The sequence below is a fragment of the Chamaea fasciata genome, unplaced genomic scaffold, assembly GCF_029207755.1.
Source record: "Chamaea fasciata isolate MVZ Bird 193981 ecotype frontalis unplaced genomic scaffold, bChaFas1.0.hap1 SCAF_1, whole genome shotgun sequence".
NCBI classification, from domain to species: domain Eukaryota; kingdom Metazoa; phylum Chordata; class Aves; order Passeriformes; family Sylviidae; genus Chamaea; species Chamaea fasciata.
The window spans coordinates 39828302-39851052 of NW_027094086.1; the positions used below are offsets into that span (position 1 = coordinate 39828302).

General features: G+C 47.8%; 2 protein-coding genes and 1 long non-coding RNA gene across 3 annotated transcripts; 1 reads left to right on the forward strand and 2 right to left on the reverse strand.

Moving 5' to 3' along the window:
• Positions 1 to 318: 318 nt before the first annotated feature.
• SOX17 (SRY-box transcription factor 17) lies at positions 319 to 2257 on the reverse strand. Its single transcript, XM_066181280.1, has 2 exons — positions 1873 to 2257; positions 319 to 1614 (listed from the first exon to the last, which is right to left on the reverse strand). The coding sequence occupies exons 1-2, from the start codon at positions 2162 to 2164 to the stop codon at positions 686 to 688; spliced, it is 1221 nt and encodes a 406-aa protein (XP_066037377.1). The 5' UTR covers positions 2165 to 2257; the 3' UTR covers positions 319 to 685.
• Positions 2258 to 9306: 7049 nt separating this feature from the next.
• Positions 9307 to 11255, reverse strand: LOC136301962 (transcription factor SOX-17-like). Its single transcript, XM_066205226.1, has 2 exons — positions 10871 to 11255; positions 9307 to 10613 (listed from the first exon to the last, which is right to left on the reverse strand). Exons 1-2 carry the CDS (start codon positions 11160 to 11162, stop codon positions 9685 to 9687), a joined length of 1221 nt encoding a protein of 406 aa, XP_066061323.1. The 5' UTR covers positions 11163 to 11255; the 3' UTR covers positions 9307 to 9684.
• Positions 11256 to 14747: 3492 nt separating this feature from the next.
• LOC136288357 (uncharacterized) lies at positions 14748 to 20860 on the forward strand. Its single transcript, XR_010720509.1, has 4 exons — positions 14748 to 14921; positions 20139 to 20193; positions 20277 to 20360; positions 20505 to 20860. It is a non-coding gene; the product is annotated as an uncharacterized lncRNA (long non-coding RNA).
• Positions 20861 to 22751: the final 1891 nt, after the last annotated feature.

The window sequence follows — 22751 nt, forward strand, 5'->3', positions numbered from 1 at the left end:
CTGTAAACTGGAGGGGTTTTCCCCAATGCATTAATGCAAATTCAGCTGGCATCAAATCAGAAGGAAAAAACCTATAAACCGCACAAGTACAATCACATGTTCTGTACTCCGAGAGCCAGAGCAGCAGCAGGACCGCTAAGCTATGTGATAAAAATACAGCCGCACCTGGGAAAAAAAATGTTTGGTCCTGGGGGCCGTTTGAGAGCCACTGCCATGGTGAAAGAATCACACGGTATCTCCTTCGGAAAGCATCGCCTTAGGGCAAGACAGATTTAATTTAAGATTAGCCTCCCTCAAGGACCACGTGGCCAAGAAGAATGACAGAAACAGTTGCACATTCATTTATTTTTCCGAAAATACAAAAAAAACCCCACAGTTATAGTTTAAAACACAGCTAGAAACACGCTCTGGGCCAACAAGTAAGACTGATGATTTTGCAAAAATATCAATTATTACGCACATGACCGAAAGGGGAAAAAAAAAGATTCCTTTAACATTCCTTTAATACCAGCCGAAAAACAGTTCGAACAAGGCTTTCAGCCTCCAGGATAATCAGGAGAGTAGCTCATGTCCGCCCAGGCAAAGTTCGTGGAACTGTCCCAAGGAGATTCAAATAAATTACATAAATAGGAGCGGGGCCGGGCGCCTCCGTGCCAGTGTCCGTGCCGTGCCCCAAGCGAGCCCCTCACAAGTCGGGGTAGCCGCAGTAGTAGACGGCGCTGCTAGCGTCCGACACGACCGACGAGACGGGACCCGCGCCCTCGGCCGACGCCAGCGCGGCCGCCTCGTGGCCGCCGAACGACAGCCCCGGCTCGGGCTTGCAGGCGAAGCGCAGGTACTGTTCGAACTCGGTGCGGTCCACCTCGCCCAGCAGCTCCTCGGGCGGCAGCTGCTCCAGCTGCTCCCGGCACGGCGCCGTCTCGGGCGGCGGCGACGGCTGCCCCATGGCCCCGGGCGGCGGCAGCGGCGGCGGGCCGCGGCCCGGGCCCGGCGGCTGGCACTGCCCGTAGTACGCGTGCAGCGGAGCCGGGCAGCCCAGCAGCGCCTGCAGCGACCCGCCCGCGCCCAGCGCCTCCCCGGGCGGCAGGTGCCGCCGCAGCGACGCGCCCGACGGGCTCTCGGACGCCGCCGCTGCCGGGTACTCGGCGGCCGCCGGGTGCGGGCCGTAGCCGTAGGGCACCAGCGCGCACTCCTCCTGCAGCCCCGCCGCGAAGAAGGACGCCTCGCTCTCCGCCGCGTCCAGCGGCGACGGGTCCGGCGTCGGCAGGCCGTAGCCGTCGAACGCCGCGCCCAGCGGCGGACAGTCCCGGTAGTGGCCCGCGCCCGCCGCCGCCGCCGCGTAGCCCTGCTCGCCGTACGGCAGTCCCAGGCCCTCCACGCACATCCTGCCGCCGCCGCCGCCGACCTCGCTGCCCAGCCCGGGCCCCGTCGCCGCCTCCGCCAGGCCGTGCTGCAGGAAGCCGCTCTCCACTCGCTTCAGCCGCTTCACCTGCTTCCGCCGCCGCGGCCGGTACTTGTAGTTGGGGTGGTCCTGCATGTGCTGCACCCGCAGCCGCTCCGCCTCCTCCACGAACGGACGCTTCTCCGCCAGCGACAGCGCCTTCCACGATTTACCTGCGCCCACCGACACCGTCAGACCGCCCGCTCACCGATCGCCGCCCGTGCCCGACAACACCGACACCGCCCCCGCCCGCCTGCAGCCCCGACCCCCGGCCCTGCCCGGCCCTGAGCGATCCTCGCCACGCCGGGAGCCCGGCGCGACAGCCCACGGATGTCCCCGCTCGCTGCCCGCATCCCGGACCCTGGGGTTCCCCCGGGCCCATTCGCTCTCCTGGATCCGCCCCGCGGCACACCGCGCCCGCCCGCGCTCACCCAGCATCTTGCTGAGCTCGGCGTTGTGCAGGTCCGGGTTCTGCTGCGCCAGCCGCTTGCGCTCGTCCTTCGCCCACACCATGAAGGCGTTCATGGGACGCCGGATCCGCGCCTCGCCTTTGCTCCGGCCGCCCGACGGCCCCGACGGCGCCGCGCCGCCCTTCGCCTTCGCCTCGCCCAGCGGGCTCAGCGACTCTGCCCACGGGCACATGGCCGGCATCATGATGGGCAGCGAGCACCGGCCCTGCACCTGGTCGTCGCTGCTGGCGTAGCCCGCATCGGGGCTGCTCATCTCGGGACGGCAGCGCTCGGACAAGACGCGCTGCCCACGGCCGTCACAGCCGGCAGCTCCGGCCAGCCCAGGGGACGCGCTCGGCACTCGGGTCCCGCTCGCTGCTGCCGGAGCCGGCGCCCGGCCCGGCCCTATTTGAGCCGCGGCGCGGCCAATGGCGCGGCGGGGGCGGGCGGTGGCGCGGCCGGACGGCGGCCGTGGCTCCCGCGGCGCTGCCCTGCGGGGCGGCCCCCGGGCTCCTCCCGGCGCGGCGGCGGGGCCCGGCACCTGAGCGCATCGCGGCCTCCGCCGCCGCCAGCGCCGCCCCCGCCCTCCCGGGACCCGCGCCGAGCGCGCCTCGAGGCACCGGCAGCGCCTCCGTGAGCGGGACCGACCTCAGCCCTGTCCTTCACAAGGGCAGCACAGACTGGCCCGCCGAGGCCGTGCGCTGATGGACATCCTTGAGCGGAGCAGATCCAAAAGAGGAGAAAGGGACAGAGGATGTACAGTTGTGCCGAGACGCCCTGTAACACTCTGAGAGGCACAAGCGGCTTCTCCTGCAGGCAGATGTGGGGTGTAGCTTGGTAATGGGAAGACGGGTCATCACCTGTGCCTCACACTTCAGCTTCTTACTGTGTAGTGACACCTGAACCGGTCCGTGCCGCCCCTGCTGCTCTGCCTCCTCCTCCCGTAACCAACTGCTCCGAGGGAGCGGCGCGGGAATGCTTCGGTGCATCCGCGCTTTGGCTATGGCGGGGCAGTTCCGCGAACAGAGACAGATTTTTTTCCCGTCTGTCTGTCACTGTCACTGCCTCGCAGGATGCCCTTGCCGTCAGCTTTTGTTGCCTTGCCTCCTTGGCAAGTTGGTTTCATTAAATCACGACATATTCAAAATTAGGCCGACCCTCATTTTATCGGAATATATAGAAACGTCGTAAAGACTATACTGTTTGTTTTTCCTAAAAAATAGGTGATGGGTTTGAGGTGGTGTTAATTATTTTCTCAACTATCCTGCTGCCATCGTATTGAAAGCGGTCTTGATAAATGGGACGTTCTCATAAACTGTAATAATTCTTCCCATTACTTTTTTTTTAATATTCGATCCTATTTTTCAACGGAAGATGTGTAATCAGTGCTGTATTTCATACAGGATCAATGCAGAGAAAGTTTGCCTATAAACGAGCAGTCACGTGAGTTGCAAACCGTGGCATGGCCCGGGATGAGTTTCTTGGCGCATTTCCTTGTGCTTCAGTACAACTGGACAAGCTGAAAGGGACATCTGTGCCTTAACACGTGAGATCACATCTTATCTGAATAGAAAAGGCGTGAAGTTACAGGCGATTGAAAATAATAATAAAAAAAACCCTGAATAAATCCCTGGATAAATAATGCCTTCCTTAATTAAGTTTGCCGGTCATAAACGCCCTTTCCCCCCCCCGCCCCCTCCAATAAAGCGCGCTTTTCCATGACAGCTTATCTCCGCCAGATGTATGGGGCGGCCGGGCCGGGATCCCTCTAGACACTGTGGTAAATCCCGGGTGGGGAGCGGGAGCAGAAGCACCCTCGACAAATTCCTGCCATCGGGGAACCCCCATCTTCTCTCCAGCGATGGACACGGGAATCATTTAAGACGTACAGTTTCTTTCTTGCTACTTCTGTGTTCATGTTTTGCTTGAAGTTGTGAGTATAAAATTCTGTGTTAGCTTTTTTTACAAAGTTAGTTTTTTTACACTAACACGAGTTAGTTAAAGTTCTTCATCTTCCGCATAGGTCTGGAACCCGGAAAAGTGAATGTAAATTCCTACAGGTTGGGAAAGGTTCGGGGGGCAGAGTACCTACTTGGGAAACAATCCATTGGTAATGGTAATGATGTCAGGCCAAGTTTGAAATAATTTCTTTCGGACAGAAGCTAGCTGAATGTGTTTATATTCAAGCCCTTTAAACCGCGAGAAGTAATCGCAGACTAGTTTGGGGCGAAATGGACTTTAAAAATCATCTAATTCCGGCCCCCTCCCATGAGCGGGAGCACCTTCCACTAGACCAGGTTGCTCAAAGCCCCATCCAACCTGGCCTTGAACACTTCCAAGGATGGGGCGTCCACAACCTCTCTGGGCAACCTTCCTTGTAACCCGGCTTCCTTCTAGCACATGTAAAAAGATCCTCTTTTAGTTTAAAACTATTCTCCTGCGTCGTACCCCAACGCAGAATAGCTTCTCTGCTCGGTTTTTTAACACACATACATACACACAATATGAAAGAGTATCACTTGTATTCCTTGGAGACGCTCTTTAAATTTCCCTTGGATAAAAACTAGGCAGCTAGTTAACTTCGAATCTTTTTTTTTTTTTTTTTTTTTTTTTTTTTTTTTTTTTTTTTTTTTTTTGAGAAAACGTTGACATCCTCAAGGACAGGGGCGACGGGACCTGTCTTACAAGTCTGCATTGCTTTTGACAGACTGTCTTTGAGCCTGGAGCCGCTCTGCTGCCTTTCTCGGCCGCCTGCACGGTGACCTCCTCCCCTTGTTTCACCCCTCTATGCGCCCCCCTGCACTGGCCGCTCTCGTTGTTTGGCTGCAGAGGGGTCACCGAGGACATTCCCACCCCAGAGGCAGCCGGGCGGGGGCTCAGGGCGGTGGGTTGGATGCTCCACCCGCGGGCTGGGCCTCCCGTGGTAGCCCGCTTAGCCTGGTAGGTTTTCTTCAGCAGACACGAAATGGGGCAATTCACAGCTGACCGAGTCAAAGCACCGGCCGGCGAGCAGAATCACGCAGAGACAAGGATAGTATCGTACAATTCTTTCAGTCACCCTAGGTAACAACTTGACGGCATCAGTTCGTAGGCTTGTCCCCCGACGTCTAACGATCGGGTCTAACGAACCATCACCACCAGCATCTCCCCTGAGTACGAGCGACTTCAGAGCAGCAAAAAATAGAGATTCAGCAGCACACATTAAGGGGGGGGGGGGGGGGGAAAGGCTTTGAAACGAGTTCCAGAAATAAATACAAGCATGTAATGCCACCCGATCTTCAGCCTTGGGATGCCACAAGCACCTATGGGACCCTGTAATCCAGAACAGGGGTTAGTGTTAACAGCAGTGACGTCCTGGTGGCTTTGCAACCCTCGCAGCAGGGAAGGGAAACAAATAACCTACCCGTTTCTCTGCAAATGCCCTCATTACTTGTCATTTTAGGGTGTAGAAAGTGCAATAATTTTTTCTCTTTCTTTAGAAAGTATGGACTTGGGGATTTTTTCCTACCCAACAGACAAAACCTAGGATAGGTTTTGCAGCATCCAAAGCAGAGAGAAGTCACTCAGATGTCATCAGGAGCAAGGGGAATTATTTAGCCTTTGATCTAGGGCAAGATTCATAACTTAGGTGAAGTCTCTTTATGTGACAGACCTTCTGAGTAAATAATTCAGGGTAAAATCATTCACTTAAAATACTAAAATATAGCAGTCTGCCAGAAGCCTTGCATGATCAGCACACTCTCTTAGACGCACAGACAGCTGCCGTATTTAAGAGCCTTTGTCCAAACGCAGAGAAGGTGAAAGAAATTCTTATTTTTGTAGACGGAAATCTGAAGAGGGCAACCTGGCAGGCATTTAATTAGTCAACACATTACTCGACTGTTTAACGTCAAGCAAATGTGGGTGTGTAATTACTGGATTTCGCAGTTCTGTCGGTCCCGCTCGTCCCTCGGTGCAGCGATAAGCCCAGTCAGCCACCTGATGCACGCTGATGTCGCTTGTCACAAAGCCTGTCCGGGGTATTAGCCCCTGATGCCGTGCTGGCGTGCTAGCACTTGTCCGGGGTTTCTGTCGTCCTTCTCAGGGGACACCGGGAGAGGATTTACTGCAACACAAGAACAGGGCCGTCACATGTGTAAACTAAATTTGCGTACAAGGAGAAATTCGTCAGCAGTATTGCGCTAATGTCTTCTAGCGATTACCGTCTTTGTAGCTGGAAAAGCACACAGCTACAGAAATGGCCAGAATTCTGCTATGTTAATGTGATGGTTGTTTATTTTTTTTTTCAGAGCACAAAACCACTGCTTCTTGACATTTCTAGCTCCTCTGCATTAGCAAGCGTGTTGTTATTTTGATCTCCTGGATATCCTGCCACCTGCCCTGTATGGACGAGCCTTGAGCTGACTTTAATTCAGTACCTTGGCCTGAAATCTCTTTTCTCCACATTAGGCACACTTACTTTTCTATCCATATGCTTCAGCAAGACAAAGGGCACACACACACATACAAAAAGACCATGAAAACATCAAACAAACAAAGAAACAAAACAAACCCCCCCAAAAAACCCCACCACCACCACAAAAAAAAACCCCACAACACACACACACTCATACACACGCGCACACACCCCCCCCCCCCAAAAAAAAAAAAAAAAAAAAAAAAAACACAGACAAACCAACCCACTCAGAAAGAACCCCGACAAACCAAACTCTTTCAGCTGCAATGTGACACCAACGTAAGGGACTTGACTGCATTAAGAAAAATCGAAACGTTACTAGGGGTTTATGGCGAATTAATGAGAGAGGGACAGAAAAACCCCAAAACCAAACAAAAGACAAAGCTGAATACCTTTTAGGCTTTCGGGCACAAGTGATCTCCGTGAACTTCAGAGAGCACTCGCCGTTCCTGTAGGAAGTGGCTGCCCAGGTAATGCCGTTGTTTAACTAGAGAAAGTGTTTGGGTAAGGTTAGAGATATTTTGCAGATGCCACCTTGTCTTTGTGGTTTACTTTTTGGAGCAAACTAGAGGCGCGGTTTCCAGGGAGCGTATTGCCCTCTGTGCAGTGGCAGACCCCAACTCTGCTTGAAAAGTCCGGTCGGGAGCCAGAAGGCATCTCGGTCTCTGGCACACACTTGAAGCCTTCTCCACAGCCCCCCAGGGCACGTAGCAACTGCTTTCACCGCCTGACAGCGTGAACCTTGACGTGGAAAGCACTTGCGAAAAAAATATTGATCTCTTTGGCGTTCTTTTTATGTGCCTATTGTCATAGGCACTCATGGGGCGGGACGAAGGTTTAACGCTTTCAAATGGGCCACAGGACAGATATGGGTGTCTGTCATATAGAATCAGAAAGTCAAGATGTTTTGAAAAAAATAGGGCTTGGGCGGAGATTCAGAATATTTTGTTCCATGCATATCGGCAGTGCATAAAGCTGCCACGTTTCAGGCATTTTGAAGAAGTTTTAGAACGTTCTTCTCCTAGGGAAGGGCCAAAAAAAACCCAAAACACCAAAAAAAAAAAAAAAAAAAAAAGCTACACATCTGGCTACGTACAGGAAAAAAATGCTGCTGGAAGATCTCCCACACCTTCACCACATACACAGTTTGGCACATTCTTGTGGTGTGTTGGATGCGGGCCAACACTCTTACCAAAACCGGTGAACTTATTTCAATTTAGTGTAATTCCCTTCCGATAGTATTATTATTAAAGAAAAAAAAAAAGTAGAAATTTTCAACCTTCATTATGAGCCACTTACAGTTTCAAGTCTGCATCAGGCTTCAGCTGTCTGAAAAGTTGGGGTGAAGGACAGAAGAGGGAAGCAAAACCTGCATCTAAAGGAAAAATGAAAAGAAATGGTGACTGAAGTTATGTAAAGCTTATTGATGATTTATTTCCCAAACCAGCCAAAGTGATTTTCCCATAGAAAGCTGTGAACATGTGCTAAAAGGTCAAAATTATTTTAATCCTGTAGTTTTAAATATCATTATAAAAGGAGAACTCAAGCAAACAAGAAACCATCTCTCATGCACATTTGTTTCCTGGGTTTACGTATCTATGCTTTAAATTTAATTTTTTCCCTAAATCAAATTATCAAGAAAGCATAGTATATCTTTGCTCTGAAGTATCACCTTTTTCAGAATTACATCATTTTTCTCGTGTACAGTTGGGAGAGGAGTGAAGAGATTGACAGGATGGATGTTTTAGGTATATTTCTTAGAATTGAAGACTCTTTGAAAAGTAAAATGGGAAGATTAAGAAACCAGAAACTAGACTATTTTACGAAGTATTAAGGGTCTGAATGCCTTTTGATTCAAGACTCAGTAATAGTACACAACTATTAAGTCGATTTTCGCCAACGAGGCTGCTTTCCAATCTCATTGATCGAGGCAGTTTGCATCTATTTTATCTTTCACGGGTACAAACATAAGTCTCTTTAATTGTAATTTGAAAACGGACCAAATTTAATTTCCCGTCCTCGTGGAAGGCAGGTTAATCAGTGGGCAAGTCTGCCACTTCGGCCCCTGCCCCCTCCTCCCCTGTGCTCAGCCCCACGGCTTTATCTTAGGAAGCAAACGACCCTGATGACTGTTACCTCCTCCCCCCGATTTAAGCAATAGATATAATTAATTTATCAGTCCCACCCCACAGTACTAACATCTAAATGAAAAGGTCTTCCCCCCCCCCCCCCCAACCCCAAGTTTAATTGCAGGGTGCCCATTTCTTAAGCACGAGGATATTTCTATCTCTAGACGCGATGACATCGACCAAGGGATTTCTCTAGGAGAGAAAAGGTAGGATTCTGGGAGGTATGGATGAAGGGGCGGCCTTGGCAGGGTGCCGAGTGGGCTGCTCCCGGCCGGCCGCCCCTTTTGGAGGCTCGTGTCGTAATTTTTCACCTACTTTGAATCCTGATTTACAGCTCTTGTTCTCCGGAGCGGAGATCTGATACGCCGCCACGCCTGCCCCGTTGCAGCAAAGCAGCTACGAGGACACGAAAGACACTCTCTCCCAGGAGGTGTTTAAACCAGCACTTATCCACCCGTCTCATCAGCAGTCCATGCCTCCATTAAAGATGGACCAAACCCTAACGTACTCCAGCAGGCGCTTTCATAGAGACTTTTTACACTTCAAACATAATTTTTTTTTAAATTCGGTCATATTAATCACTCTATAAGAATGCACCAAGAAAGTGAAAAAAAAAAAACCCCAAACCAAAACCAAAAACCAAAAAATCCACCACCAAAGCCCTGGAGCAGGCAGTTACTGAAAGCTTAAAATTTTTGTCTAAAGCTGGAGCAGGAGAGACATAGGAAGACTATGTCTATAGAAAGTGTGAGAGGACCTAATGCCTAGTGCAAGGGACACTTGCAAGAGAAGTTTAAAAGTTTAACCAATTACAAAGGACAATAAGATCTCTTGGAGCAGTTATCAGAGACCAGTTTTATTATTTTCCCTTTATTGTAAAAGTGCAAAATTATTCTGTACAAAACCATCATACAAAACCCAGCACGCTGTAAAACATACAAAAGCATACAGATCTCTAACAAGATCTCAGAAATTATATTCTCCGTGTGGCACTAATATGATTCCACCGTAGGAACAGTTATACATGTCACTGCAGGACAATGATGGTAAGACCTGCACCACCGGGACAGCGAGATGGCACATCGCCTTTTAAACCTCGAGCAGGTCACGGATACCCTGTCAGTTCTCAAGATTGAAATAAATTACATAAATAGGAGCGGGGCCGGGCGCCTCCGTGCCAGTGTCCGTGCCGTGCCCCAAGCGAGCCCCTCACAAGTCGGGGTAGCCGCAGTAGTAGACGGCGCTGCTAGCGTCCGACACGACCGACGAGACGGGACCCGCGCCCTCGGCCGACGCCAGCGCGGCCGCCTCGTGGCCGCCGAACGACAGCCCCGGCTCGGGCTTGCAGGCGAAGCGCAGGTACTGTTCGAACTCGGTGCGGTCCACCTCGCCCAGCAGCTCCTCGGGCGGCAGCTGCTCCAGCTGCTCCCGGCACGGCGCCGTCTCGGGCGGCGGCGACGGCTGCCCCATGGCCCCGGGCGGCGGCAGCGGCGGCGGGCCGCGGCCCGGGCCCGGCGGCTGGCACTGCCCGTAGTACGCGTGCAGCGGAGCCGGGCAGCCCAGCAGCGCCTGCAGCGACCCGCCCGCGCCCAGCGCCTCCCCGGGCGGCAGGTGCCGCCGCAGCGACGCGCCCGACGGGCTCTCGGACGCCGCCGCTGCCGGGTACTCGGCGGCCGCCGGGTGCGGGCCGTAGCCGTAGGGCACCAGCGCGCACTCCTCCTGCAGCCCCGCCGCGAAGAAGGGCGCCTCGCTCTCCGCCGCGTCCAGCGGCGACGGGTCCGGCGTCGGCAGGCCGTAGCCGTCGAACGCCGCGCCCAGCGGCGGACAGTCCCGGTAGTGGCCCGCGCCCGCCGCCGCCGCCGCGTAGCCCTGCTCGCCGTACGGCAGTCCCAGGCCCTCCACGCACATCCTGCCGCCGCCGCCGCCGACCTCGCTGCCCAGCCCGGGCCCCGTCGCCGCCTCCGCCAGGCCGTGCTGCAGGAAGCCGCTCTCCACTCGCTTCAGGCGCTTCACCTGCTTCCGCCGCCGTGGCCGGTACTTGTAGTTGGGGTGGTCCTGCATGTGCTGCACCCGCAGCCGCTCCGCCTCCTCCACGAACGGACGCTTCTCCGCCAGCGACAGCGCCTTCCACGATTTACCTGCGCCCACCGACACCGTCAGACCGCCCGCTCACCGATCGCCGCCCGTGCCCGACAACACCGACACCGCCCCCGCCCGCCTGCAGCCCCGACCCCCGGCCCTGCCCGGCCCTGAGCGATCCTCGCCACGCCGGGAGCCCGGCGCGACAGCCCACGGATGCCCCCGCTCGCAGCCCGCATCCCAGACCCTGGGGTTCCCCCGGGCCCTTCGCTCTCCTGGATCCGCCCCGCGGCACACCGCGCCCGCCCGCGCTCACCCAGCATCTTGCTGAGCTCGGCGTTGTGCAGGTCCGGGTTCTGCTGCGCCAGCCGCTTGCGCTCGTCCTTCGCCCACACCATGAAGGCGTTCATGGGACGCCGGATCCGCGCCTCGCCTTTGCTCCGGCCGCCCGACGGCCCCGACGGCGCCGCGCCGCCCTTCGCCTTCGCCTCGCCCAGCGGGCTCAGCGACTCTGCCCACGGGCACATGGCCGGCATCATGATGGGCAGCGAGCACCGGCCCTGCACCTGGTCGTCGCTGCTGGCGTAGCCCGCATCGGGGCTGCTCATCTCGGGACGGCAGCGCTCGGACAAGACGCGCTGCCCACGGCCGTCACAGCCGGCAGCTCCGGCCAGCCCAGGGGACGCGCTCGGCACTCGGGTCCCGCTCGCTGCTGCCGGAGCCGGCGCCCGGCCCGGCCCTATTTGAGCCGCGGCGCGGCCAATGGCGCGGCGGGGGCGGGCGGTGGCGCGGCCGGACGGCGGCCGTGGCTCCTGCGGCGCTGCCCTGCGGGGCGGCCCCCGGGCTCCTCCCGGCGCGGCGGCGGGGCCCGGCACCTGAGCGCATCGCGGCCTCTGCCAGAGCCAGAGCCGCCCCCGCCCTCCCGGGACCCGCGCCGGGCCCGCCTCGGGGCACCGGCAGCGCCTCCGTGAGCGGGACCGGCCTCAGCCCTGTACTTCACAAGGGCAGCACAGACCGGCCCGCCGAGGCCGTGCGCTGATGGACATCCTTGAGCGGAGCAGATCCAAAAGAGGAGAAAGGGACAGAGGATGTACAGTTGTGCCGAGACGCCCTGTAACACTCTGAGAGGCACAAGCGGCTTCTCCTGCAGGCAGATGTGGGGTGTAGCTTGGTAATGGGAAGACGGGTCATCACCTGTGCCTCACACTTCTGCTTCTTACCCTGTGGGGCTACCTGAGTATATTTCCTCTCGTAAGCCAGTGAAAGAGCTCAACTCCCTGGACAGTAGGAAGCTGAACCCAGAGTAATTCGGAACTTTTTTCAAATCCTGTCTCACTTTTTCATACTTCCTAATAAAACTTTTAAGTGTCTGTCAAAAGCATAAATATTCCTTTTATGTAGTTGTTATTAATAAGATGGACTTTGCAGTACGTATTGCTTGTGGCATTACGTTATCAGGATTTCTCTGATTTGCCCAACTAAATAAACTGCACTTACAAACAGATGTTTGAAAAATGTCCATCACTTCAGCATAAACAGAATTCTATCTCAGCACCATTTATGTTCTCCTTTGGCATACAGACTAATGTAGAATACAGAGTTTTCACGGACGCTTTGGTTAATATTTGCATTGTTGTGTGGTGCTATTAAATGCATCAATGCTTATTTGAGAAACTGCTCAGCTCTAAACTGAAGATCAAAGGGGTTTATTTTGTTAAGGACACCTTTGTTTGGGTAGCCACTTTAAACAAATAAACCAATATCGTAAGAATTCTCGCTGAAATTAGATGAATGAAGCCAGAATAACCATTAGTGTATTCTAACATTGAATTTCCTCTTTCGCACAACATAAAACTTGCTCCTTTACACTTGACAAACAGATACTTTAAAAAGAAGAAGATCGTGGTAGCGGACAGGAGGTGCCAGGGACTAACACTGGTGAAGACACTTTTCGAGTCATTTCTACATTTAATTTTCTGCTCCCCACTGTTTTTTAGAGATTATAAACAAGCTATATGTTTCCAGCATAATAGTATAGCAAATTTATCCCTGTTGCAAGGAGCCGAAACTATTACCGAAAGACTGATATCTGCCTAAACCCCACGAAAATGTTTTAGTTTTCTTTTCCTCCATTCAAACACTCGCGCTAGTCCAACAGAGAGGCAGTGATTCAAACAGCTCTGCTTTTTGTCCTTATATTGCATACTGTAAAAAGCAGCTGAGGTGAAAACAGTGATCCTACACACATGTGTGTTTAAATTAATCTCAAACTAGTATATAATAACACTATTCTTGCAAAAGTATTGCGCACTTAGAATTGATTTTAAAATAAATTAACGGGGACACTGCGCTTGCAAAAGCCGACCATCAGCCCAGAATTCCCGACGCTCGTCAGGAATAAAGTGCTTTATCACTCCTTTTTAGTCCAGGGCCTTTGGGACACTACCTTAGGGCGTACCTGGGTAAGGCTGGCGTACTAATGGCTTTAGTTTTATGGCTGAGGTTGTGACATTTTCCGACCCGACGTGCCGGGACTCAGAGCCCTCAGACCCAGGCCAGCTGCGCCGAGACAGGTCATGCACCGACGCACGGCCGATACCCAGAGAAAATTCTGAATTAAGCAGAATCCGAATCTTGTTTAAAGAAAACTCGTGAGTGAGGAAAGCGTGTGTATTTTCCCCTGCAGATAACACAATATTCAGCTGGGGGAATAAGCAACATGACTTCCAAGCAAAACAAAACCCAAGTGGGCAACAACGCGCTGCTCTAAGGGAGCCGGTCCGTTTCCATTGACTCCCAGAGCAGCTTCCAGCTCACGCCACATTACTGACTCGGAAAAGACAAACCAGCTAGGAGTTTAAACCGTAGGAGAGAGCATTACCTTTTTTTTACCAGTTGATCTTGTTAAAACGCCAAAATTTCGCTTTCACTCTAATTAGCAGAAACATTTTCGTGAGCCAAGGGAAAAAATCCCGCAGAGGCTTTTTACTGAAAGAGTGCAGCGAGTAGAGGGACTGCTTGCAAAGAAAGCTTGGAACAATTTTTAGGGCTGTCACTTTCGGCAGAAAAGAAAATGGAGGTTTTTTTTCTGTATAATGAACATGAGGTAATAAACTTAAGCAACTACAGTTGACTTTGTTTGGGAGATTTGTTGAAACCGTTTCTACAGCTCATTGATCTGGGATCAAAGAAAGAAAGGTGTGTTTTGAATCTAAGCCGAGAAAGTAAAAGCTCCCCGGTTTGTACAGAAAATGTTGGCAGTTAGTGACTCTTCAAGTTCCCCTGGAGCCACAGACAAATTATCTCCCTTCTTTTTTAGCTTTTTGCTTTGACTGATTGGGTATTTTCGATTTGTAACTTTAACACAAAGCACTGCGCTGCTTCTGTCTGAGTCCGGTCGCACTCTGTGCTTAGACTTCACTTCTCCGCAGAGTTTAATAGGGAGCTTCTTCCGACACTCCTGAAACCTTCGTGGTCGCACGACTCCTGGGGTCATTCGTTAACTTTCCCAACCTAACAATGCCACCGAGAGTTCATCCTTCTGATTTATTGACCTTTTAAACCCGCCGGTACACAGCGCGGGGGCGCGGAGTGGGGATCCTCCGGCGAGAGATGTGTTTCTATTTCAGGTCCATTACAGAATGCGGTGTTGGAAGTGGTGCTCCCAGTGTTATCAGAGCCGGCCACAAATGCCACATGAAAAGCAGCAAACATCCGGAGGGTTTCCTGCAAATCGAGCAGTTTCCCAAGACAAGAGCCTCTTTTTTTTTTCTTTTTTTTTTTTTTTTTTTTTAACGTGTATTTAAAGGCAACACATTTTGCCTCTTTGTAGCGATTCAAAACCACTAAATGAAAGCAGCCGATCCCGACAGCGCTGCATAGTGCAAGAAATCTCCCCGAATGAAGACTTTTTGGGACTTTGAGTTAGGAAAGTGAGTGCATTGCAAAGGCCCTGGTCAGGAAGGACTCACTACTGAATGGAAAAAAATCAAACCTCAAAATATGAAAAATCTCCCTTTCAGAAACTCTAACTATGGAAGCACCATTAATTACTTTACAGCGAAGTAGTAGTCCCCAGCATCTAGAAAGTCACTACTTCGTCTGCCTCACTTTAATCTGCAAGCTGCTTTCCAGCAAAAGCCGCGGTAAAGCTCGAGGCTCTCAACTGCCCTCAGCATCCGAAGCGGAGCCGCTTGGCTGGAATCACGTCCCGCCGCCGCGGGCTCGGGGACAGGCAATTGGCTGTGGGACAGCACGGCTCGCACAACGAGCTTCCTGCATCTATATGCGGCTGCCTAGGGTGGTGTCCCCGCATTTTAGACTGAGTCCGGCGGGGGGAGCGGGACGTGCGCGGCTCCCATTCCGAGGTAAGAGCGCTTTCGCCTCCCGGCGGAGACGAGCGAGGTGCCCGCTGCCAGCTGATGTGCCCCGGCCGGCTGTCTGCGGACGAGGCTCTGACCCCGCTGCTGCCCCGCTCGGCCCTTTCCCCCAGCGTTCCCGCTGGCTCCCCCTCGGGACGGCCCGCTCTCCCGCAGCCTCTGGATGTCGAGTTGAAGCGGGAAGTCTGAAAGGGGCTAGAGAGAAATGCCGTACGTTTATCTACACGGGGGGCCCGAGCTCAGCAGCAAACAACCTCCCCGGGGTAGTGCAGGCATTGCGGTGTTTCCCTTTGGGCAGGCTCAGCCCTGGGTTTGGCGAACGCACAGGAGGAAGGAGAGCCGTGGGCGACCTTCCTAATTCTCCCATCCTTTTCTCTCGGTGCTAGGAAATACATTCTTTATACATATACATATACATATACATATACATATACATATACATATACATATACATATACATATACATATACATATACATATACATATACATATACATATACATATACATATACTTATACTTATACTTATACTTATACATATACTTATACATATACTTATACATATAAAAATGCATATACACATATCTTGCCATCCATCGTTCTTTCAACTACATAGTGCCATGGACCATGCCCGTGGCACTGCGGAGAAGGACGGTCAGAAAACTTCCTAGTCTGAAGGAAATGGCTTTTCAATGAAGTTATGGAGCGTTAATGGTTAATTCTGATGGTACACGTGCCGGACGACCCGTAGTGCAGGGGAGAGGCTGGATCACGGCTTCTCCTAGGAAGGGGTTAACTCTCGCCGACGGGGCTGCTTGGGCTTGGCTCTAACGCGCCTGTAACGCCCTCCCTGCCGCCGTCCAAAGGCAGAAACCAAATGTATGGGAACCAGAGGGAAGGGACATTTGCAACTAACACGAATGAAGAGGTATTTCTGTAATACCTCTTCAGACAGACAATAGGTGGACCCAAACAAAGTTTGAATGACACTAAAATAACATTATTTTCATGAAGAAAGCATAGAAGTGATGCTTTCCTCAAACGGCCAACAGCATAATCTAGACCTAAGTCACATCAACCTTTATACTAATAAATTTACCTATTCCTTTAATATAAGGATAAATTAAAGAGACTAATATTACAGACCTGTTGCATTTTCCTGTAAAATAAAATGTCAACAGATTGCTTACATGAGTTTCCAACTTCATTCTGGTTTCGGTGCCCTTTGGTTTGAGAATGTGTTGCATAGACCAGTGAAGCAGTACAGTACCTGAGACCAGTTAGAACCCCCCTACACTTGAATTTCCAAGAACAGAAGTCATCTTACTTTATCTTACTTTTAATGTTTAAGTGTATACAAGTCAATGAATAAAGGAAAAAAAAAAAGTAATTACTTATACAATGCTGGACCCACTCCAAAAGTTCAGGGATCTGATCTGACCTAGGCAATTTGGCCCAGTCTCTGTATTTATGCTGGTTTTATGTCAGTGGAGCTACTACTAACTTGTTCTACCATAAGATTTATTCTGACATGCTAGATACCAAAGTGATGGACTAGTCAAGGACAAGTCATGTAACTGTAGAATTAAAATGCTGACCCCAGTTACACTGAAATGAGAAAAATTGCTTCACTGGCATCACTCAGCTCCTAGAACACCCTTAATAAGGCCAGAAGTCTGAATATCATAGATAGTCTCTAGAAGGTAGGTTTAACACTGTATATACATATATTTTGTATTGTAATACATATATTTGTATACATTGCTTTATTTAGTGGGCAGCAGTATTTTGCAGTAATTTCAAAGGGTGAAGTTCTTTGTCGTTAGCCAGAATAAAAGTGGTTTATTATACAAATGAGAAAGTAGCTAGGCTTGGAACTGGGCAGTTACTTCCAACATGCCAATTACTTATGGTCACAGAAGAGATGATCAGGGATTTTATAATAAATAAATAATCCTATGTTAGCTGCGTAGCAGAAATAAGTTAGAAATACTAATGAAAAAACTAAATGAAGGCTGAATCCAAATGTCAACATCTTCCCATCTGCAGTTCTGATGAATCAGCAGTGATGAACAGGTAAGATCAGACAGAAATTAAGAGTCAATTTAGATCCTCAAAAACACTAAAGATGGATAAAACTTTTCCCAAAATGGACAATATGATACATTAATTTTAAAATAAATTCATAATCCCTGGAATTAGAAGCAATGTTAATGTTCTTTAAAAATACCTGTTCTGTTACCTCAAAACTCTCTATAAGCAAAACATAGGAATACAAAATTTGATATTGTTTAGCAAATTAAAAAACACAAATTGTTTAAGGTTTTGATTTTTAGATATGCCCAGTGGAAATGTTCTGGATTATCATCATATCTTTGCAATTACATTCATTGACTAAGTGTACAACAGATAATGCTTGATGTTTATTTAGTTTAATAAACTACAAAAAGAAAAAGACCTCATCAGGCAGTTGGAATGTTTGAGAAAATAGTTTGGTTTCACTTCTTGATAGCTGCAGCTATTTTGTTTTATGACATTTGTTTTCTTTGAGTACTTTTAATGGAGAAAGTGAATTTAAATTTCCGTATTTGTTTTTTTCTTATTAGTTTATGAATACTAATTAAAATCCCAATTCGGTTCCATTTAAGTATAATTTAAAGTTGCAGATTATAACAAAAAGACATCTGTACATCTTCCAAATCCAAAACAATCAATCTGATCATGTTTCTAACACTACCACATTTGCAGTTCTTTCACTGACACACATCTGCTTTCTCTGCTGGGCACAGTGAAGTCTACAATTTCTCTGCCTAGAACAATTAATATTTAAGTATATACAATTCATTAAATAAAAAAAGAAAACAAACAAACAAAAACCCCCCAAAACTTCTGAACACCTTTGACTGCCACTGAGCTGTGAGAGAAGGAAACAGCCCCTCATGGGATCATGCCTGGCACACGAAGTACAAAAAAGGACAGCTAAGCTTCACAAACCTCCAAGCTAAGATGGACAGTGCAGGTGAGTGTTTTTTTCTGATCCAGTCATTATTTCCTGGGCTTGAGGTGTGTTCAGAGTTACCTAGCTGCAGTTCAGGAGTCACACCTATTTCACTTGCCTGGCCTATTTCTGTTTGAATAAAACCCAAGGCTGAAAGTGCCCTTTTCTCCTGCTTTGTCCCCTTAACATCACCTTTTTATCTTCACAACACCCTTTGAAGGGTATTTACTGAAAGGATGAGAGAGCGGTTATCACACAGAACTGAAACTTTAAAAAAAGAAGACCAGGAGTTTCAATAAACTTTCTCTGTAGCTAGATCAAGGACTAGAGATCCTCACTCCTACTGCAAACAACCTGCAAGATCTAAGACGATTTCTACCCAGCTATCTCCAGTTTACCTGTACCATTAAGATAGGATGCCTGTTTAACTGAGTTCTAGATGTAAGTTGCATGAACACTCAGTTTAGAAACATTGCTTCAATGACAAATTTAATGATCTTTTCAGTTTTTTAAAAATGAGTCAAGTCTTGTTTAGGAGACAGTTTATGTAGGATGAGATGTACAGTGTCAACAGACCTCTACCATCACAGCCTGGAGAGGTTTGAATTGAAGAAGCAAGGTGGATTACTAGACTATTTAATCTCTGGGTTTACATGTGTATAAATACACTTTCCACGAAAGGACTGCATATATTCACACTTCTTTGATTCACACCAGCATCCTGCAAAAAGTAAAGGTAATAAGTCACTCAGCACAGGATAAAAGGAAAAATACCTAAGAAATATTAACCAAATACAAAGGCCAGAGTTGGATCTGAAGCACATCAAAATTATTTGACACAATTGTAATACCTAACTTTCCACAAGCATCTCTTTGCAGCAGTCTCCCAACCCTCCCTCCCAGCTGGTGAAAATTTGCAAGATTTATACTGCAAGCCCTCTGCTACTTCAGGAAATCCAGATGACAAGTGTTGACAGTTGCCAGGAACACATTATATGTCAGTACATGCAAGTGCTCAAGCACCGTGAGAGTACCATTTGAAAATACAATCTGAACTAAGACATCCCAAAACACGAAGGTAGTTCAGTTGACAACCACTCAACCACTCACCAGAGGGAGCCCATTTTCCCCAAAAGCCAACATCGGTAGTACAAATGTCAGCCAACCTGCTGGGGCCTCTGAACTACCCCGTTAAAAGGTCTACGACTGCTGGGAGAAGTAGCTGCAGACTAAGGGAGATACCCGGACATAATGTGAGCAGGAAAGGACAGAGTGTAAAGGATTTTTGTAGCTGCTTGATTAGTTCTTTCTGCAACACAAAACGTTCTTTATTGAAGTTGCTAGATTAGACTTTCAAACTGTCTGTGTCTGAGAGAAACCAGCCATGTATCTACAGCACGTCACTGACAGAGGTAAACATTTCATACTGTCCTAGGTGGGCTTCTTGTTTCTGTTTGTTAGACTGTATTTGTTGCCATTGAATACTTTAAGCCAAGTTCTTGCAAGAAAAGTATTGCTTTTTCAACAGAAAAATAAATTTTTTTCAAAGAAAGACCCTTTTCACTCTACCTTTCATCAAGGACAGAATCAGCCTTCTAATATATTAATGTATCTCATACATTATTTAAACTCCAGCTGAAAAACTTTAGTAATACAATTTGCATTTCAACTATACACAGAATCTGAGCTCATAGCTAACACTGAAACATGTCCTGGTCAGGAAGGACCTGCAGCTCCTTCCAGGGCCAGACTGTGTGCACACAATGTTTGGAACAGGGCATGAAACAGAAGTCCCTTGGCAGCTTTCAGAACCTGGCAGAGCTCTAAAAGTGGGGAGTTTTTTGTGTGTTGCTGGGTGGTTTGGTTTTTTGGTTTGGGTTTTTGTTTGGCCTTTTTTTTTTTTTTTTTTTTTTTTTTTTTAATCTTTGGCCAGGTAAACACAAGATCTGTTTAGCAGCAAAACTCCCCTGCTGCCTATCTAAACAGGAAAATCTTGCTAGTGAAGACATACTTACATCAGCAAACATGTGCTTCTGGTACTAGAAGATTATCTACAGTTTCATACCTTCTAATATCTGTCTTTTTTTTTTTTTTTTTCCTTCAGTATCATGAAATATTATTAAGTTGCTACTTTTGCTTTTGGAGTCTTTTGTGTTCATGTTTATTTCCTAATTATCGGTTAATAAATTTCCTCATCACTTTTCACAGACACTGTGAGGCAGCGGTCAGTAGATGCCACAGCACAGACCTGAATTACTGATAAGTAAAAATCAAGCCCCATTGATTACTTCCCTTCCAAAGAAGGTGTATTTGTTGGTGCAGTCACTTTTAAAATTTCCCTTTCAGGTTTGCTATAGTGCAGCCACACATCTTTTGCCATTTGTCAGACTAATTCAACAGCAAAATCCAAGCAACAAAAATTTGACCTGGGTAAGTAATCATACTATATAAGTTGCTAATTAATAGCGGCACATTTTAAAAAAAACTAATTCTCAGAATTTTCTTTGCAGTCTGTTGCTTCAGGAACATCCTGAAATACAGTCAACTAATTTTTATTTAAAATTTTATTTACAGAACTCAGGCTGGGTCTATCACATATTTTTGGGAAGGTTCCACATTAATGGGGACTCACTGGTCCATCATAGATACTAAATCTCAACACAGCACTGGCAAGACACCAGCCTACCAGAACTTCACTCTGCAGCAGCACCAAGTTCATCTGAAACTGAAACAAGAAGATAAAACAAAGATATTCACATGCTCAATTGCATACAGCAATGAGGATGAAATCTGGGAAATCCCTTTTTCAGCTGCATACAGCTTTTTGGCTCAGAAGAGCTCTTAGTGTTAAGCACACACGAAATGGTAACATATTCTACAGGCATTCTTTACAATAAAGAATTTAGTTACAGATCATTTGGTAGCGTGATTACTGATTTCATGTATGTCTTTATAAACCACAGCCTTTTGCCTCACTGACTTAACATGAATTTCATATTTCCTGCTTCAAAATTTCCTTAAACAAAAGCAACAACTTCTGCTCATAGTTACCTGTAAGTGATTAGCAAGCATGAATTATTATTCAAAGAGAAAAATTACTCAAAACCACTTTTCCTTTGCTAGTGATTTTCAATAAAATAGAAATTCATGAAATCTGTATTTGAAAACTGGTAGATTGTGATATATGTTCAGGTGCTGTTTGAAACAGAAGCAGATTACTTGCACAGCCTTTGCAGAAATATTTTCCCAGATTACTACAGGTGTACTTTCACATGTTGAATTGATTTGATTAAAATCAGTGACCAGAAGAGGTATAGGACATGTATTTTTTCTTATAGTACTATAGTAAAAAAACCAACAGGGTTTTTAACATGGTACTATAAGCAGTGAGTGTTCAGATAGCTGCAAAGATACAGTTTAGAAAAACTTCACATGTAATACTGAAGTATACAGATGTCCAAGATGTATACTCAATTAAAATTAAAACAAACTTTTTGTTATAAAAACAAGGACACAGACTGATGATTATTGGCTGCTTTCATGAGGTTTTTGCTCATCTTTACCCACACAAGAGTTTCACATAGTTAATTTAATGTGATTTCATGCACAGAATGGCTATGCCTTAAAGTAATTTTTATATAGTTGTAGGTCAGAATCTATCCAACAAGACTGAAATATGAGGTGAGTAGAAAGACATATTCACATGACAAAATTTGATAGAGATACTGTGAAAAAATACTTTTCCATCTCTACAAATACCAGCGATATAACTTAGTAAATAATTAATTTAACATATTTTAACAGAAAGAATTTAAATAACAGGGTGGATTAAATACAGTACTTGGCACCAGAAGCAATTGGGACATACCACTAGGAAGATCACAAAGTGTTCAAGGTTGCATTTTAAATTTCCAGCCAGAATCAATATACGTGTCCTAGTTGTTTTACAAGTGTAATACATTCACTAGGGAAATTTTTTTTTCAAGAACTAATTACTATCCACTGCTCTGGTAAAAGTAATTAAAAAAGTGGATAACCTGCTTGAATCTTACAAGAAGGATTGGATGTGAGGTTAACAGTATGTGATGATTCTCCAGAAAGTAACAAATAAACATCAATTCTGCAAATTTCACAGCAAACTATTAAAAACCCAAAGTTCTTGATTTCAAGTGATTTTTCTGGTAAACCTAAGAGGAAGAGCTCTGGCCATACCTCAGTTCCATGGAATAACTGCAAGTTTAACTGAAAAATTGTCCAGGAAGGAAGAAGCTGATTTCTACCAATTCAGAAGATTTTCATGGGTCTACAACTGAGCAGACCAAGATCACAGAAGCAGCTGCAACTTCAACCTTTTGTCGCAAGTTTAATGGCCATTATATTAAGAAATAAATAAGAATTAAAGCAAGACTCTCTATGGAGTTACAGCACTCCTTGAGAATTCCTATGTGACTGAAACACTAGATGTTTCAGTCTAAACTGAAAATGATGTTTATCAGGCCTCTGCTTACTGCTCTTGCCTTGTAACTAAGGACATTCTGAAAAAGATTCATGCCTGTTATTACTAACGTAGCTTTTTTTTTTTTTTATATCATCTCACTCCAAAGGGCATTTAAATATTATTTTTCACCCAACAAATGCTCTACCAAGATATGTCAGCATTGCTAACACTGCTCTGGACCTTTGGGAATTCAGGACAAACAAATTCTGGCTAACTTGTCCAGAGTCACAACACAGCAGAAGGCAGCCATGGATCGTGTGCCTCTCCCTTTCTTTTCTCCAACTTTAAGCATAGTTCCATGCTGAATTTAAAGGGTCTGTCTT